The sequence below is a fragment of the Salmo salar genome, chromosome 10 (genome assembly GCF_965601325.2).
Source record: "Salmo salar chromosome 10, fSalSal1, whole genome shotgun sequence".
NCBI classification, from domain to species: domain Eukaryota; kingdom Metazoa; phylum Chordata; class Actinopteri; order Salmoniformes; family Salmonidae; genus Salmo; species Salmo salar.
In genome coordinates, this window is record NC_138300.1 from 15884062 (window position 1) to 15900585 (window position 16524).

The window sequence follows — 16524 nt, forward strand, 5'->3', positions numbered from 1 at the left end:
ATAAATATATAGTATATAATTGTTGTTATTTGTTCCCTTTATCTAATATTAGGTTTTGGTTGAAGATCTGATAGCATTCAGTATAAAAAAATATGCAAAACTAGAGAATAATTTTTCACAGCACTGTATTTCGGAATAGCTTGGCATACGGTATAAACAGTCTATTGAATGGTGGTGCTTCTCTCTCCCCCTCCTCACAGCCTCACACTTTCCTCTCATCCTTATCCATTTGCTTTGATCCTCGTGTATTTAGTTGTTTCACAATTCCTCCCTTACTGTTGCACTGGTTGTAAGTTGCTATGGATACAACCCCAGCCTCTCTCTCACACTCCACCCCTCTTCTTCTCTCTCCGGGTGTAGGGTTGAGCACCAGCGGTGCACAAAGCTCTCTGAGTCGGCCCATGCAGAGGAAGCTGGTGACCCTGGTGCACTGTCAGCTGGTGGAAGAGGAGGGCCGGGTGAGGGCCACGCGGGCGGCCAGGTCCCTGGGGGAGCGCACAGTCACTGAGCTCATTCTGCAGCACCAGAACCCCCAGCAGCTCTCTTCCAACCTGTGGGCTGCAGTCAGGGCAAGGGGCTGCCAGTTTCTCGGCCCAGGTAACATACAAACGGACAAACGCAAGCACAGGCGTGCAAAATAGCGAGCAAGCCACTCATTCACATATACATACACACATGGCCCAAATGACAAATGTTTCAATTGCATCCGCCCTGAACGACTGAGAAAATGAATGCTATCGGAAGCATGTGAAAATATTTTCCATGTGTTGTTGTAGCGATGCAGGAGGAGGCTCTGAAGCTGGTGCTGCTGGCTCTAGAGGACGGCTCCGCTCTGTCCAGGAAGGTCTTGGTGCTGTTTGTGGTCCAAAGGTTAGAGCCACGCTTCCCCCAGGCCTCCAAAACCAGCATAGGCCACGTGGTGCAGCTCCTCTACAGGGCCTCCTGCTTTAAGGTAGGTCCGACTACCTACAAACATACACCTAAACACGGTTCTAAGACCAACATAGGCCACGTGGTGCAGCTCCTCTACAGGGCCTACTGCTTTAGGGCACACGACTGAAACCGTCCTGTCTGTCACCCTGTGTCTTCAGGTGACCAAGCGAGACGAGGACTCGTCCCTGATGCAGCTGAAGGAGGAGTTCCGGACATACGAGGCACTGCGGCGCGAACATGACTCCCAGATTGTCCAGATCGCCATGGAGGGTGGCCTCCGCATCGCCCCTGACCAGTGGTCCTCTCTGCTCTACGGGGACCAGTCGCACAAGTCCCACATGCAGTCCATCATCGACAAGGTACGTAGGGTGTGTGTGTGCGTGTATGTGTATTTTGATGTAACTTAAATGTGAGCCCTAGTGGTGTTGCTGTGTATTTGAACAGAGATTTTGTGTGTGTGTGTGTCAGTTGCAGACGCCAGCGTCGTTTGCTCAGAGCGTTCAGGAGCTGACCATCGCCCTGCAGAGGACAGGCGACCCGGCCAACCTGAACCGTCTGCGACCACACCTGGAGCTGCTTGCCAACATCGACCCCAGCCCAGGTTGGTCCATTCACAGTACATCAATACCCTTTTCAAACTATCGTTCCGACCCCGTACCAAACTGTGGTGGCCCGGATATTTTCTGTACACACTGTCCGCTCAGTACAGTTTTGTTTGGCTTGGTTCGGCAGTGTGAAAAGCCCTCAACGCGCTCACTTTAAAAGTTATGTATCAGTAAAAGGAATCCAAATTGTATGCGTTTTTTAAAATGTAAGCGACTTTGCCGTGCAAGCAAGTCGTCATCACTTTCACAGGGCCTATTAGACAAGGTCCCCAGTGCTCTTCCAAGTATAATGCATTTGACCCCAAAAAATACCCCGTCTTGTCCTCCATCTTAGACTCCCCTCCCCCCACGTGGGAGCTGCTGGACACAGGCTTGGTGGCGGTGAAAACGGTTGTGCACGGCCTGGTGGACTTCATCCAGAACCACAGCAAGAAGGGGAGCGACACGCAACAGGTCTGAATCTAGATGCTCAATCCCCCAAAGCATATCAGTAGAATAGGGCGGAAATGATTGATAATACCAGGGTCGTTCATTAGGGCACGCAACGGGAAATGTTTTGCGACATAAAACGTAAGGAGTGTTTTTCTTATTAGACAAGTCCAGGTAGTCCCTTCCTGTTTGTCAGTTTTCTTTTGTTTGGTGCCTAATGCATATGACCAATGTTTGAATCTTGATTGATACTTGTTAAAGCTGATAATAGCAGTCAATGACTGTCTGCTGGTTGGTGATCTTAACAGTAATAACACCTTTTGTATTTTCCATTATTAACATGCCCTTGTGGTGGCTCCTCCCCAGCCTCCCCAGCACAGTAAATACAAGACGTACATGTGTCGGGACATGAAGCAGAAGGGAGGCTGTCCTCGAGGAGCCAGCTGCACCTTCGCCCACTCTCAGGACGAGCTAGAGAAGTGAGTATTCCACAGTGAGCCACACCCAATGGGGATCGTTGGGCACATTCCCAACTTTGCTTAACAGTGAATTGTGTATTGATGTCAATGGGACGTTGACTGTTCATTGCACAGATCCGCTCTGATAGTGTGACAACGATCATTAGGCCACACACAGGTGTCAACCTCTTTCACTAACCACATATTTCTCCTTCTTTCTGAAGGTATCGTAAGATGAACAAGCGTCTGGCCGCCCGACGGCCCCTCAGCCTGTCCTTGACGCAGCTCAACGAGGTGGGCCTATTGCCCGAGGAGGTGGGGATGATGGAGGGGCTGGCCCACAAGGGCCTGACCAATGGCATGGTGGCATCAGTCACAAGCTCCGCCCTGCCCCAGCTCATCTCCCGCGGTGCCGACCCCTCCTACGAGCCCATTATGCGGAAGCCCCAGTCCCAGGGAAGCCACAGTGCCCCCGGCTCTCCCCCTGACTTGTGAGTAGATGGACACACATAGCATCTGTTACACATACATACTCACACTCACACTGAAATCCTCTGTCTTTTCCAGACTGGATCCCGTGCCCAATCGGCCCATGACCCACCCCAGGATGGCGGTGGACCACCTGGCCATGCACAAGCCAGTGCCCAGGGGGCCCCCCATGTACCCCTCACAGCAGGGTGAACATTTCTACCCCCCTGAGCCCAGGGCACCACCATCAACCATGCAGTACGAGTCCACCCAGTACCCCCCAGGTAAGGCAGAACAGACCACTCTTTTTCCTGTGATTTCCTATGTATCTCAAGCTTATGGATGCGTCTGCTGATGAAAGAAAGTGTTTCTCTCTGGGATCAATTAGACTTGTAAATCTCCCAGTGTGGTTCTATTGTGCTTATCTAATACCAATCCTGTTGTCACGCTCTTCCGTGTCCTCTCAGGTAACCCCCCCTACCCCTACCAGTCCTCCCAGTACCTACCCCAGCCCCGCTACGTTCGGAACCTCCCTCCCCCTAACGACCCGGCCACGCCCACCTACCCGGAGTCCCCCTACCCCGGCACCTACCCACAGGAGCACGAGTGTCCCCAGCCCTCAGGTCCCCACTTCTCCAACGCCAACCCCCATGGGTACCCACCTCCCCCTCATTACGACGGCCGTCGACATCCCTCCTATCCGCCGCCACCACCACAAACCTATCCCCACCGGGAGGAACCCTCCTCCATGCCTGCGGACGAGGCTTCCAGAGAAAGATACCCTCCCGAGGGTTACCAGCCCGCTGGCCCCCACCCCGGCCACATGAGGCCCTACGCCACACGGGTAAGCACACGTCTGGAGTACTAGGCTCTTTATAAATCACAATATCCATAACTCTAAACACCTATTAATCTTCAGGAGTTTAGTCATCAGCGTTATCCAGATTGAGTAGTGACATTACTCAGCCGATTATCACAAGATATGCCATTTAGCACACAGTCTTGCGTGCGTAATAAAAACACATATTTATATATTTTACATATCGGGAGTGTCAAGAATGTATCATACGAGTCCAGGATAAATCCACTGCAAAAAATGTATTTCCAACGCTGCAAAAAGTGCACTACAGTAAAGGTGTCCACATGTACTGTTGTACAGGAGGATTACAGTCGGCCCCAGCCCACTCCCACTCTGGACTACCTGCACCGCCGACGCCAGGAGATCATGGCCCAGTTGGAGGACAGGAAGCAGGTCACTCCCCCACCCTTTGCCCCCTCGCCCACGCAGCCACACACCTACGAGTCCAACTACACACAGGAGGTAAGAGGCTACACTCGTCTAGTGTTTCTATGGTAGAACGCAGTGGCATCTCGCCCCGCGTACTACCGCAGCAGTTAGTCACTTAAAGGAAGAGATAATAATATTGTGCGTTTGTGTGTGTCAGCAACAGCAGTACATGGAGAACTCCCAAGTGTTTGCAAAGTACCGTGAGCCAGACTACGCTAGCCAGTACTCTCCTTGGTCATGTGACACCATTGGCTCCTACATTGGCAGCAAGGAGGGGAAGTCTAAAGACAGCATGGAGAGGATGGTGAGTCATCAATCAATATCTAATCTCATTCTATTTTCTGTTTGTTGTGGTGTAAAGCTTGACCACTTTTTAAAGATCCAAATCTGAATATCTTAAGATCGACCAAGCTCAAAACAGTTTCCAAAAGCTCATCTCTTGTAATGGGGCCAAAATGTCTGTTTCATTTTTGTTGTTGGACAGATGGTTATCTTGCGTTTACTATTCTATTGGTTGTCCTCGTTGACTGATCAAAGGTCACTTATAGAAATAGTGCTGTGACTTTTTCAGAATACGGTTAAGCTCACAAAAGTCTTTCAACTACAGCTTTTCCAGTTTCAGTGGAGTGGGTCTGCCTGCACTCTTCGTTCCTAATAACTCTCTGGGTGTTGTAGAACACTGAGGGGAAAGGTGCAGAGGGCCAGCGCAGGTCGGCCGAGGCCAGAGACGACGACCCTATCATCCCCTTCGGCTCCCTGCCCACTGTGTCGCGCTTCGGGGTGATCTCCCGCACCCCCAAGACGGGTTACCAGATGGCCGGGCCAGGGCATGCCGTGACCCCCTCACAGGGGACCAACAGCCCCAAACACACCGCCGCAACAGGTACAGGGAGAACACATACACGCCTTTTAGGGTTTTTGCTCTGTTTACTCCATTTCGTCAGAGTCTGACCTGCTCTTGTTATCCACCACAGCGGACTACCCCTATGGGAACGGTGCAGGATGGGGTGTTGCCCCGTACACCCAGCCCCCTCAGGCCCACCTCAGTGAAAGGCCAGTCCAGGAGAGGGAGCAGCTGACAATGGAGCTCCAGCAGGTCAATCGGCAGATCAACAAGCAGACTGCCCAGGCGGCCCAACCCAGCCCGGGGGAGTGGTCTTCGGGGAGCGTCTCCAGCCAACAGCTGAGCCTGGAGCTCCACCATGTGGAGAGGGAGATCGGCAAGAGGACCCGCCAGATAGCCCTGGTGAGAGAGAGTAGGGGGCACAGAGATGGCCAAATATAGATAGAAAGAGCGACAGACTGAAGCAGAAGACGGAGACACACAGCCTGCTTTGATCTCTAAAAAGGGTTTGCGAACAGGAGCAGGGCTAATGTCACCTACTGCTATCCCACTTATAAGACAAAGGGTGAAACACAAGCGAGCCGAACAGGTGCAGCCTGAAAGCTTTTCTACCAAGACGATATTGATGTAGACTCCAAAACGTACAAGCTTTCAGTCCCTCAGTCACTATTGTGGTGAACTGACAGTGGTGCCATTGTCCCCTTGCAGGAGAACCATGTGTCTCATGATGGGAGCGGGGCATACAAGCTGAAGCCCACTGAGAACAAAATGCAGAGAGAGGAGCACTCGTTGGTTCTCAGGTAAAACCGCACATTGGGAGACTAGTAGTAGTTTATTTCAACTGCTGTGCCGTAAGGAACCGTTTAGTTTGCCCCATAAATCTCCCTTAACCCGCTAGAGTGGATTTCCAGGGCCCCACTTAAATGTAATTAGCATAATAATAAAAAATTCTCATCGAAATCCGTCAGTTTAAGCTAGAACCAGTTTTTTGCATCGGATGTGTCTCAACCCATCGCATCCGCCAATGTCGCACTTCCGCATCTGCAGTGGAAAGGTGGCAGAGCTAGAGCGGTGTCTGTCGGACCATGAGACATTCCAAAAGTCCGTTATTCTCACAAAAAACGTCTGTAGCATCTGAACGGTTTGGCCTAGAAACTATTATGACCAATCTGTGGAAAGGTGAGACTCACAAACACAATGGTGTTCTCTGCCGGTCTGCCAACTTCTGTCTGTAGCGTCGGAACAATTTGGGCTACACACGAATATATGACCCCTCTGTGGAAAAGTGAGTCTCTCACAAACACGTACAGTACATGTCGGTTGTTTTGCTCTAGGACTCCCACAAGACTCGTCTGAAGGTCCCTGTTACCAAAAATGAATGGAAGTATACAGTGCATTCAGAAAGTATTCAGACCCCTTGATTTTTTCCCCGCTCATTTTGTTAGGTTACAGCCTTATTCTAAAATGGTTTAAATAGTTTTTTTCCCCCCTCATCAATCTACACACAATACCCCATAATGACAAGGCAAAAACTGTTTTTATTTTTTTTATTTGGGGTATGACAAGTTTGGCACACCTGTATTTGGGGAGATTCTTCTCTGCAGATCCTCTCAAGCTCTGTCAGGTTGGGGAGCTTTGCTGCACAAACACTACCAGTCAAAAGTTTTAGCCTACTCATTCAAGGGTTTTTCTTTATTTTGGCTATTTTCTACATTGTAGAATAATAGTGAAGACATCAAAACTATGAAATAACACATGGAATCATGTAGTAACCAAAAAAGTGTTAAACAAATCAAAATATGTTTTAATTTCTTCAAAGTAGCCACCCTTTGCCTTGATGACATCTTTGCACACTCTTGGCATTCTCTCACCCAGCTTCACCTGGAATGCTTTTCCAACAGTCTTGAAGGAGTAACCACATATGCTGAGCACTTGTTGGCTGCTCTCTGTGGTCCAACTCATCCAAAACCCTCTCAATTTGGTTGAGGTCGGGTGATTGTGGAGGCCAGGTCAACTGATGCAGCACTCATCACTCTCCTTGGTAAAATAGCCCTTACACAGCCTGGAGGTGTGTTTTGGGTCATTGTCCTGTGAAAAAACAAATGATAGTCCCACTAAGCCCAAACCAGATGGGATGGCGTATTGCTGCAGAATGCTGTGGTAGCCATGCTGGTTGAGTGTGCCTTGAATTCTAAATAAATCAGTGACAGTGTCACCAGCAAAGCACCCCCACACTATCACACCTCCTCCTCCATGCTTCACGGTGGGAACCACACATGCAGGGATCACTCGTCAGACCAAAGGACAGATTTTCCACCTAATTTTCCACCTAACCTAACTCGAGCAATGTCCATTGCTCGAGTTTCTTGGCACAAGCAAGTCTCTTCTTCTTATTGTTGTCCTTTAGTAGTGGTTTCTTTGCAGCAATTCGACCTGATTCACACAGTCTCCTCTGAACAGTTGATGTTGAGATGTCTGTTACTTGAACTCTGTGAAGCATTTATTTGGGCTGCAATCGTAGGTGCAGTTAACTCTAATGAAATTATCCTCTGCAGCAGAGGTTACTCTGGTTCTTCCTTTCCTGTGGCGGTCCTCATGAGAGCCAGTTTCATCATAGTGCTTGATGGTTTTTGCGACTTCACTTGAAGAAACGTTCAAAGTTATTGACATTTTCCAGATTGACTGACCTTCATGTCTTCAAGTGATGTCGTTTCTCTTTGCTTATTTGAGCTGTTCTTGCTATATGGTATTTTACCAAATAGGGCTATCTTCTGTATACCACCCCTACCTTGTCACAACACAACTGATTGTCTCAAACACTTTAAGGAAAGAAATCCCACAAATTAACTTTAACAAGGCACACCTGTTAATTGAAATGCATTCCGTTCATGAAGCTGGTTGAGAGAACGCCAAGAGTGTGCAAAGCTGTCATCAAGCTAAAGGGTGGCTACTTTGAAGAATCTCAAATATAAAATATTTAGATTTAACACATTTTTTTGGTTACTACATGATTCCATGTGTGTTATTTCATAGTTTTGATGTCTTCACTATTATTCTACAATGTAGAAAATAGTAAAAAATAAAGAAAAACCTTTTGAGTGAGTAGGTGTGTCCAAACCTTTGACTGGTACCGTACAATAATACAAAATGTTTGGCTCATAATGTTCTGTTTCTTTCTCTCTCTCTCTCTGACCTTTTATTCCCTGCAGTGAGGGCTGTAACGGTTCCAGTTGTGTGCTGCTGGACGGCAGTGCGGCCAGCAGCGTTTTGTCCTGCCTGACCAGCAAGACCTCGTCCCTCAGCCTGTCATCAGATCGCCCCACCACCGGGGGAACTGACTAACAGGAGAACATCGCGGTCCACCCGTGTTCCTAGCCACACCACTGGAGTCTGGTACTACAACCACTGCTACAACCAACCAGTCAGTTAACCACACAGAGCCTTGGGGGAACCCCTCATCCTCTGAACGCTTAAACATTTCCACCATTTTTGAGTGGAACACACATCCAGGTCCTCCAAACTGTCTGGTATGCCCTACCTAAATCCACATTTGCAAGATCTGGTTGAAGCCACTAAGAGCATTTTAACTCCCATCATGATACATGTGCAAAGAGGCGCAGTCTCTCTCCTCGCTTACAATGGTGAGAGACCGTTCTAGGCTTCTTACAGGGATTTGGGATATAAGGGCTATTAATAACTTAAGTAACTGAAAAAGCCACTGATATGCAAATGTGGACGTAGTGCCCGCATAGACAACGGCGCTTCATTTGATACAACACAAATTGCACACTCGCAACTTTAGTTTGTCTACAACTAAGCAGTATCTGCCGTGAATTTCATATCTTTTTTTTCTCATTTTTTTCATTTTTGTTATTCTGTGGATGAATGTTGTTTTGTCATATACAATCTCTCACTGCCTTGGAAACCAAGGGTTTTGAGATTTATGCTCCATGAACGCCGAGGTGAACCCAATACTGATTAGAAGAAGAATATAAAGACGAGGCCAGTTCCTTGGTTTCAAATAGACAAGGCCCCCATAATCGCATTGACATAACATCTGTCGTTAGCTTCACAATGTGCTACATTTTTAGTAGCATCCCTACAACAATCTTCGTGCTTAGCATACATACACGTTCTAAAATGCAGACTTTGTATTTGGAATTAATTGTAAGTTCTTGTAGCTGAGTTGCAATGTTATTCGCAGACCGAGTTTTGTAGAGCGTTTCGTTAAGTTTCACTCTTGCCACTTGAGGATTTCATACTTGGTGCTCTGTTGAAGGAGCACTTTTACATCTGGTCAAAAGCTCTCCATTTCATAGGAACAATACTTGTTGGCAACTGGCTGTGAATAAGTTTTATAAAGCCAAGACACTACAAATTGAAGATGACTTTGGCCTCTTGAAGGCGTAGAGTTATCACTTTTCAACTGGGAAGTATTGAGATGTTGTTGAAACTGTAACAAACTAGACGAGGCAAAGGCGTCCCCTGCGTCCAGTTGTTAGTTCAGTGGCCTGGACCTCTTTTGGTATCCCCCTCACCACCACCACAACCGCCTTCAGACTCTGGAAAAGGAGATTTACTACAGCCTCTGCCACCCATGCTTTGGGATGGGGCTGATGTGAAAAGGATATGCACTGAGTACACAAACATTAAGAACACCTGCTCTTTCCATGACATGATCATGACAAGCCATGATCCCTTATTGATGTCACTTCTTAAATCCACTTCAATCAGTTTAGCTGAAGGGGAGGAGGCGGGTTAAAGAAGGATTTTTAAGCCTTGAGACAATTGAGACATGGATTGTGTATGTGTACCATTCAGAGGGTGAATGGTCAAGACAAAATATGTGCCTTTGAACAGGGTATGGTAGTAGGTGCCAGGCGCACCGGTTTGTGTCAAAAAACTGCACCGCTGCTGGGTTTTTCACACTCAACATTTTCCCGTGTGTATCAAGAATGGTCCAACACCCAAAGGACATCCAGCCAACTTGAAATAACTGTGGGTAGCATTGGAGTCAACATGGGCCAGCATCCCCGTGGAACGCGTTCGACACCTTGAAGAGTCTATGTCCCGACGAATTGAGGCTGTTCTGAGGGCTTAACCGAGTGCAACTCAGTATCAGGAAGGTGTTCCAAATGTTTGGTATACTCAGTGTACATTTAGACTTGGCATTCAAGCGGTTTTTCTATTCTTTTTGGGGGGTAATTTAAATGCGGCGAGGGATTGGGTGGGAGGGAGTCACGTGTCAAGCATTCGTCTGCTGTTGATTGGGTGGCCAGAGATGGGAAGATGGAGTAAAAAGAAACATAGGAACGAAGCCAGACGTTAACCATGGCTAGAATTTGAGACCTTGATCTACAAAGTGTATATTTTGCACTTTCATAGCTTTAAGGATTGTTTGTACTGAGGATATGTATTTATTCATATGTATTTTCATCCTGAGGATGGATATAACATTGAAAGGTAAAACTTACAACCCGCATTCTGTTTTAAGAATGTGTAGTCGAAGATGGCCATGGCTGCTCCCTAAGGCCATAATAGAGTTGACCATGTACAGAGCAGGGTTAAAACAGCCACTCTGATGAATAAAAACAATCTACTGTATACTTCCTAGTTAAATAATAATAATTGGGTGGAGGTTCACTTCCACCATTGTGACATGGTATGCTATCTCACATACCCATAACACGGTGAATGACAGGAAAGGTGAAATTCCTATTTCAGTTCCTCCTCATCTCCACTCTGATCACCTTTTTCACCAACCGCAGCGAACGTTTGTGTCGTTTTATATTTTAACTTCCAAGAAGTTGCTCTAGTAAAAGGGTTTCTGTTGTTTTCCTGGAGGGGTTAATGATTTCTGGATGGGGGTCAGTGCGTAGGTAGGGACAGGCCACTGAACTGGGCTATGGCAGAGCTAGAGTTAGCTAAGCAGTTAGTATCACTGGATAAACAACCGCAGAACCACCTCAAAAGGGTGGGAGGAGACAGTGACATTTTGACGCTGCCAAATAAGTGTTTTTTTTCCAAAATATGAACAAATTCAAAGTGCAGCAGTTTTGCAGTTGGATAATGTGCATTATGTTGCACCCCTTGCATTGATGTTGCAATTTGAATTGATATTTCTAAATATTTCTGTATTTGGAATAGTGCAGTCACGTTTGACACTAGCGTCACCTTTTTGTGTTGTCGGTTACACTTCTCTTTTAATCCTATTTCGGCAGTAGAAATATATTAAATAGTGCTAACCAGTTATTGCATTTATTTCAAGTAATTCAACATCTTTAGATAACTACTTGGTACTGAATGGTATTCACCGCTAATGTATCCCACCCCCCCCCCAAAAAAAACTTAACTAACAATAGTCACACGGATAATGTTACTATCAGATACACGCAGACTATGAAATTAAGAACAACAAGTTTGCTTACCTTCTAGGTCAAATGAATTCACCCGAAATGTATTTAAGTTTCATTGTGAAATGATGGCTGGGATATTCCATTTTGAATTCACAAGATATCCAACGCCTGGAATAGTCACACTTGTTTTAATCAAGTCTTTGTCTTCATGGAAATGTTTAAGTATGTTATACATGTTTTTAGTTACATCTCACTTTTGAGATTTTTATTTGAGATGTGAAACAGCTTACACTGTATGTGCATAACCTATACGGCATTGGTTTTTTGCAAAGCCAGACAATGACATTGACATAAGGCCATTTTTCTCCCATCGAAGTTCTGTGCACATGACATTGAAATATTCATTGGACCTCAAAGGTTGCTGTCTTTTTGAGCATTCACTCGTTTAACCGTTTTCTGTACTCATTTCAGAGCATTAGATTTGTTTGTTAGCATTCTAGCTAGCAATATTATGGAAAATGACTGTTAATCAGACCATAATGCGGTTTGCGTTACCGTTCATGCTAACCATAACCAATGGTCCCTTCATACCTCATCGTATTAATTAAAACAGATTTTCAAGGATATGGTGACACAATCCCTTTGTGAATCGTTATGATAAATTGGCATGGCATCGTGCATGTTTGTTATTAATAACTACGTTATCTCGCTTTAGTCACCTCTGCGTCATCGGGGTTTTGGCACGAATGTGACTTCAAACTATTGTCATAGTGGGAAATGAATTGCGTTGTAGTGTAGAGCCATTGTGGTGGCTAAATTATGGTGGTTGTTGTAGTAGTTATAGAAGTTCATAGGAAAAGAGAAAGTATGTATCATTGTGCAAAATGTGCACCTGTAGTTTGGGGGCTGAACAGAACTGCAGTCAACTATGCTGTGTGCATACACAGACAGAAATATTTTAATGTCTGGGGAAATTGTGGTCAGTGACAACCATTGGTGTAATCACAAGATTATTATATATGTATCATGCAGTGTTTCCCCTATATTCATTTAACACAGCATAAGCCATGGCAAAATGGGTAGAATTGCAGGCAACTAGCTTTAAAATAGTATGATTTTTCTCCCCCCCCCCCCCCTCTGCCCTTGGTAAAATGTGTAAAATTGCAGGAAATTTGCGTTAAAACATAAAAATGTTATCTCTGTGACCAAGAGGACGGCCTGAAACATTTGGTCGGAGACCGTCCCATACCATTGTCCCCAACTTTGGCAAAACTGCTAAAAAAAAATCATAGGGCAAACACTGATCATGTATGTGATTCATGAGGTCTAAATCATACTGACCTGTTTGACCTCTGTGGCTTTGACAGCGCTGAGACGTACCAAGAATACACTGGTACTACTAAGCCTGAATAAATGCCAGGAGCGTCACTTCTGTTATCTGAAGAGCAGTGCTTACAAATATCTGCCAAACCATTCAGTAAAAATCAACTCCAACAATCCTTCCAATTGCATTTGGACTTACGGCTGTATCAGACGGCTTGATGTATTTGGACACAGTGTATGTTCCTCCATCAGCGTCATCATCAAGACAACATGTCTCCTCATAAAAGGCTGAGTCATTGCTCTCTGAACGTGGATTAATAATGCACACTTTTGTCTTTGAAGGTGTGCAGACACCTTTTTACAGAGAACGTCAAAGTCCTCTGAGGACCTGGTTGAGAGTTGTCGGTGGGTTAGCCGCTAGGGGATGCTAATTTACCAACTTGTGGGATCACTCTGAACGTGGGTCAACGTACAGCTTTACCATGACTTGACTCCGTATTGAGGAATTGGACTAATAATGTACGTTCTTTGTACATTTATTCAGTTATTCACCTCTTTTATTTGATGTGTTTGTTACTATTTTGTAGACCAATATAAACTGGTCTCTCGAGACATCTTAAAAGCACCAATTTTGGTGGGACCTCTTTTTTTTATTTTTATGTATAATCGCTATGTAACATTATTATACTATTGTTGTTTTTGGTGTTACTATTGCTTGGGAAAGCGCTGTTGACATTTGAACAATCGTAAAGATTGGATACAAAAGCCTTGCTGTAATGCATTGTAGAGACAGAATTTGGGGAAGGTTCAAAAGAATGTAACACTTTGAAATGGTTTGTTATATTGCCATGCTTCATGGGTTAGGCTACTTCTTAAAGGGCAATTCCACCACTTTTCAACCTCATTGATCATCACCAAACCAGTGTCTACATATGTGAAAACAGCACGTTTCTATGACCTGTGTTTAAAATGACAAGAAAGGTCCTAAAAAAATTATTCTCTGGGACATCACAGAGTAGGATTAAAAGTCAAAAATAAACATTGATTTTCAAAACCTGCAATGAGTTTATAGCCCATGGTCCCCGTGTCACCGCGAATCGCATAGTGTTTGAAAATCACTGTTTTTAAAAATGTAGCTTTTGATGTCATCGGGTAGAATGTAACTTTTTTAAATGTATTATTTTTTCAACAAAACGTAGAAATGCATCGTTTACACATATGTTGACAATGGTATCGTGCTGGAGATAATGAAAATGAGGTTGAAAAGTGGTGGAGTTGTCCATTTTAACATGCTGTGGTTTCTAAGAACTGCTTTCGATCAGAGGTATTAACCAGAAGAAACTGCCATTGCCCGCACTGGGAAAGTGAATTACCTCTTAAGTTAACTACTGTGGTTCAAAGCCCTGTCTGTTGCTAAAATTTTTTTCATATTTAAGTGTTTGAAAAAAGGTGAACATTTTGCGCCAGTGCAAATTAATATAATATTAAAACTTAAACATGTATGTTTAAATATGTCCTTATAAATGTACGTTTTCATTTTGAAGTATTCACTTCTTTAGAAAAAAATTGGTGGGAAAATGTATCCTTTTTAATGTGTCTGCATGGGAATTCTCTTCACTCCGTACCTTCACTGCTATATTTTGAATACTGTCTGTTCTCAGTCGTTCTATTGTTGAGCGCACTGATTGAGGCTAAAGAAATGTGACGAGCTTTCCAGCAGGATGACTATTTCAAAGTTTAAGAAGCATATCTACAGGCTTGTCTATACAGTACATCCATCAACTTGCAGCTGTTAATTAAACTCCTTCAAGAGTCAGCATTTATATTAAATGGTCTCTACAAAAATCAGCTGTGCAAAGATGAGTCAATCAGCTGATTGCCAATGCAGAGCCGAGGAACCGCTTATCCTTTGAGACAAAGGAGTTCAGTGCCAGAATCTACACTTTGTAAAACTGCAACGCAAGTTAATATTAAAGATCCATTGATACCGGGAAACTCACCTGTTTGTTTACATAGCCATTTTGTGTCTTTCATACAAACCAAGAAAATAGTTTGGGCTGTCGTAGCATCGTCTGGTCTGTGTTTGATTAGAGGAAAGACATCCGCCGTTTCCAATGGGCTTTTATTTTTCCAACCCTTCTAGAAGGTTGTCCGCTTTTTTTGAAGTTGTGGAGAGAAGATCCCGGTAGTCTTGTTTTATGCTTCCTAATTTAAATGAAGTGTGTGTGTGTGATGATTGACTCGTATTGGGTAAACGCAGAAACATTTGATAGTAGGATAGCCATACACCAAGACAACACGAGTAACTTCATTATTTTCCAAGAATGTTACTTTCTTGTCCAGGAAATATCTTCAGTTATTCATTGAGTTTTTACTAAATACTGCGGAATGAATTACTTATTTTGGACTTAGTTGTCCTTGTTAGCAATCCTATCAGTGTTCCCCCTATATTCATTACAAAGCGGTGGCCCACCTCTGCTTAATTGTTGCCACCGCTGCAAGCAAGTAGCACAGGATCACTTAACTTTTTAAGTGAATATGAAACGGAACATTAACCCACATTGTAACACCTCACACAGTGACAGGCAACGGGTATTATTGGGAGTTGATTCCCATGTGAGCGGCCGTGTCCCAATGGGAGAGACCGCTTCCTTTCTTTTTCTCTTTCTCTTGTTCACGCTGAACACACTCATTGGTTTGGGAACTGTAATTGGGACATGTAATTGCTTTGGGATATGTAATTGCTTTTGATTACTACTACCCAAGTTTTCTTGTAAGAATTTGCTTAATTAAATTAAGGTACATGTTTAACTTCAACATGATGAAGAAAATGTTTGTTTTTATATTATACTCCCTTAAGGAATGTTTTAGAATATTTTTCCAATGTGGATGTAGCTGTTATACCATTTTTCTTTTGTTAAAGAATTCACTGTGTGAAAATTGGATTGCATTTTTGTATAATACAATTGCTTTTGGGGGTGGGGGGGAGTACTAGGGGGAAAACTAACTGGAAGTTTGAAGTAAATGTAACTTATGTGCAACAGTGATTCTTTACTGGCAGGGACTGTAATTAAATAATATTGTGAAACTGATGTTTTATTAGCTGTCATTTGTATTTCTACAAACACACACAACTAATGGGCAGCATTACCGCAGAAATGGAAGAGGCAAGTGGAAGGGGGAAAAAGTAAGGAACTTGTCTGTTGGCCCTGCATTAGTTTTTTGCGATTGCTTACACACTTGTTGCGGAATTTGTCTCATTGTGTTAACTCTACACACAAGTCAAATAAGACACAACACTTGGAGATAAACATCTCACTTCTATGTCAAAATGAAACTGTTCCTCTCAAATGGAACCCTGTACAGCTGCTTCGTCGTAAGTTGGTGTTGACGCAAGATGCGGCAGTGTGTCGACATACTGAGATGGATGATAATATGGAATGTTGTGGGATCGGCAATGATTTACCCTCGTAGTTGATGTAGGCGGATGGTGTTGTTTGCCAACACTAGATTGACAATGGCCAGTTCCTGTTGATGGGTGAACAGCCGTTGCCTTCCACCCTCAGGAGGTCGTCTGGCAGTTGTGTAGAAAATACAAGAATATGTCGTCATTGGTTAGGTTGTTTTTACATACTGTACACAGTAACATCAAAACTGTATTACATGTACTTCACAGCACTACTTTTTTTTTTTTTGTTCACTGAGGATCATAGACCTAATATTGTAGGACTACATTGTATTGTGCTGTGATGCAGAATGATGTGCAACAATTACATATGTACAGTCTAGTGTAGAAAGTTGAAGACATACCTGTTCTCCA

At 44.3% G+C, this 16524-nt stretch overlaps 1 protein-coding gene across 3 annotated transcripts in view; it reads left to right on the top strand.

Moving 5' to 3' along the window:
- LOC106613585 (roquin-1) overlaps positions 1 to 15796 on the top strand; it is a 33551-nt gene extending 17755 nt beyond the window's left edge. Inside the window, exons 4-18 of one of the 3 annotated variants that reach the window (XM_014216001.3) lie at positions 361 to 597; positions 777 to 952; positions 1092 to 1292; positions 1402 to 1534; positions 1873 to 1991; positions 2334 to 2446; positions 2650 to 2916; positions 2993 to 3177; positions 3361 to 3737; positions 4053 to 4214; positions 4345 to 4485; positions 4857 to 5064; positions 5156 to 5427; positions 5734 to 5825; positions 8235 to 15796. In XM_014216001.3, coding sequence (XP_014071476.1) covers positions 361 to 597; positions 777 to 952; positions 1092 to 1292; positions 1402 to 1534; positions 1873 to 1991; positions 2334 to 2446; positions 2650 to 2916; positions 2993 to 3177; positions 3361 to 3737; positions 4053 to 4214; positions 4345 to 4485; positions 4857 to 5064; positions 5156 to 5427; positions 5734 to 5825; positions 8235 to 8367 — 2816 coding nt within the window. In that variant the 3' untranslated portion in view covers positions 8368 to 15796. Of the gene's footprint in view, positions 1 to 360; positions 598 to 776; positions 953 to 1091; positions 1293 to 1401; positions 1535 to 1872; positions 1992 to 2333; positions 2447 to 2649; positions 2917 to 2992; positions 3178 to 3360; positions 3738 to 4052; positions 4215 to 4338; positions 4486 to 4856; positions 5065 to 5155; positions 5428 to 5733; positions 5826 to 8234 lie in introns of all 3 variants that reach the window. The other 2 variants (XM_014215999.3, XM_045687378.2) reach the window with 2 other exon arrangements.
- The last annotated feature ends 728 nt before the right edge of the window (positions 15797 to 16524 follow it).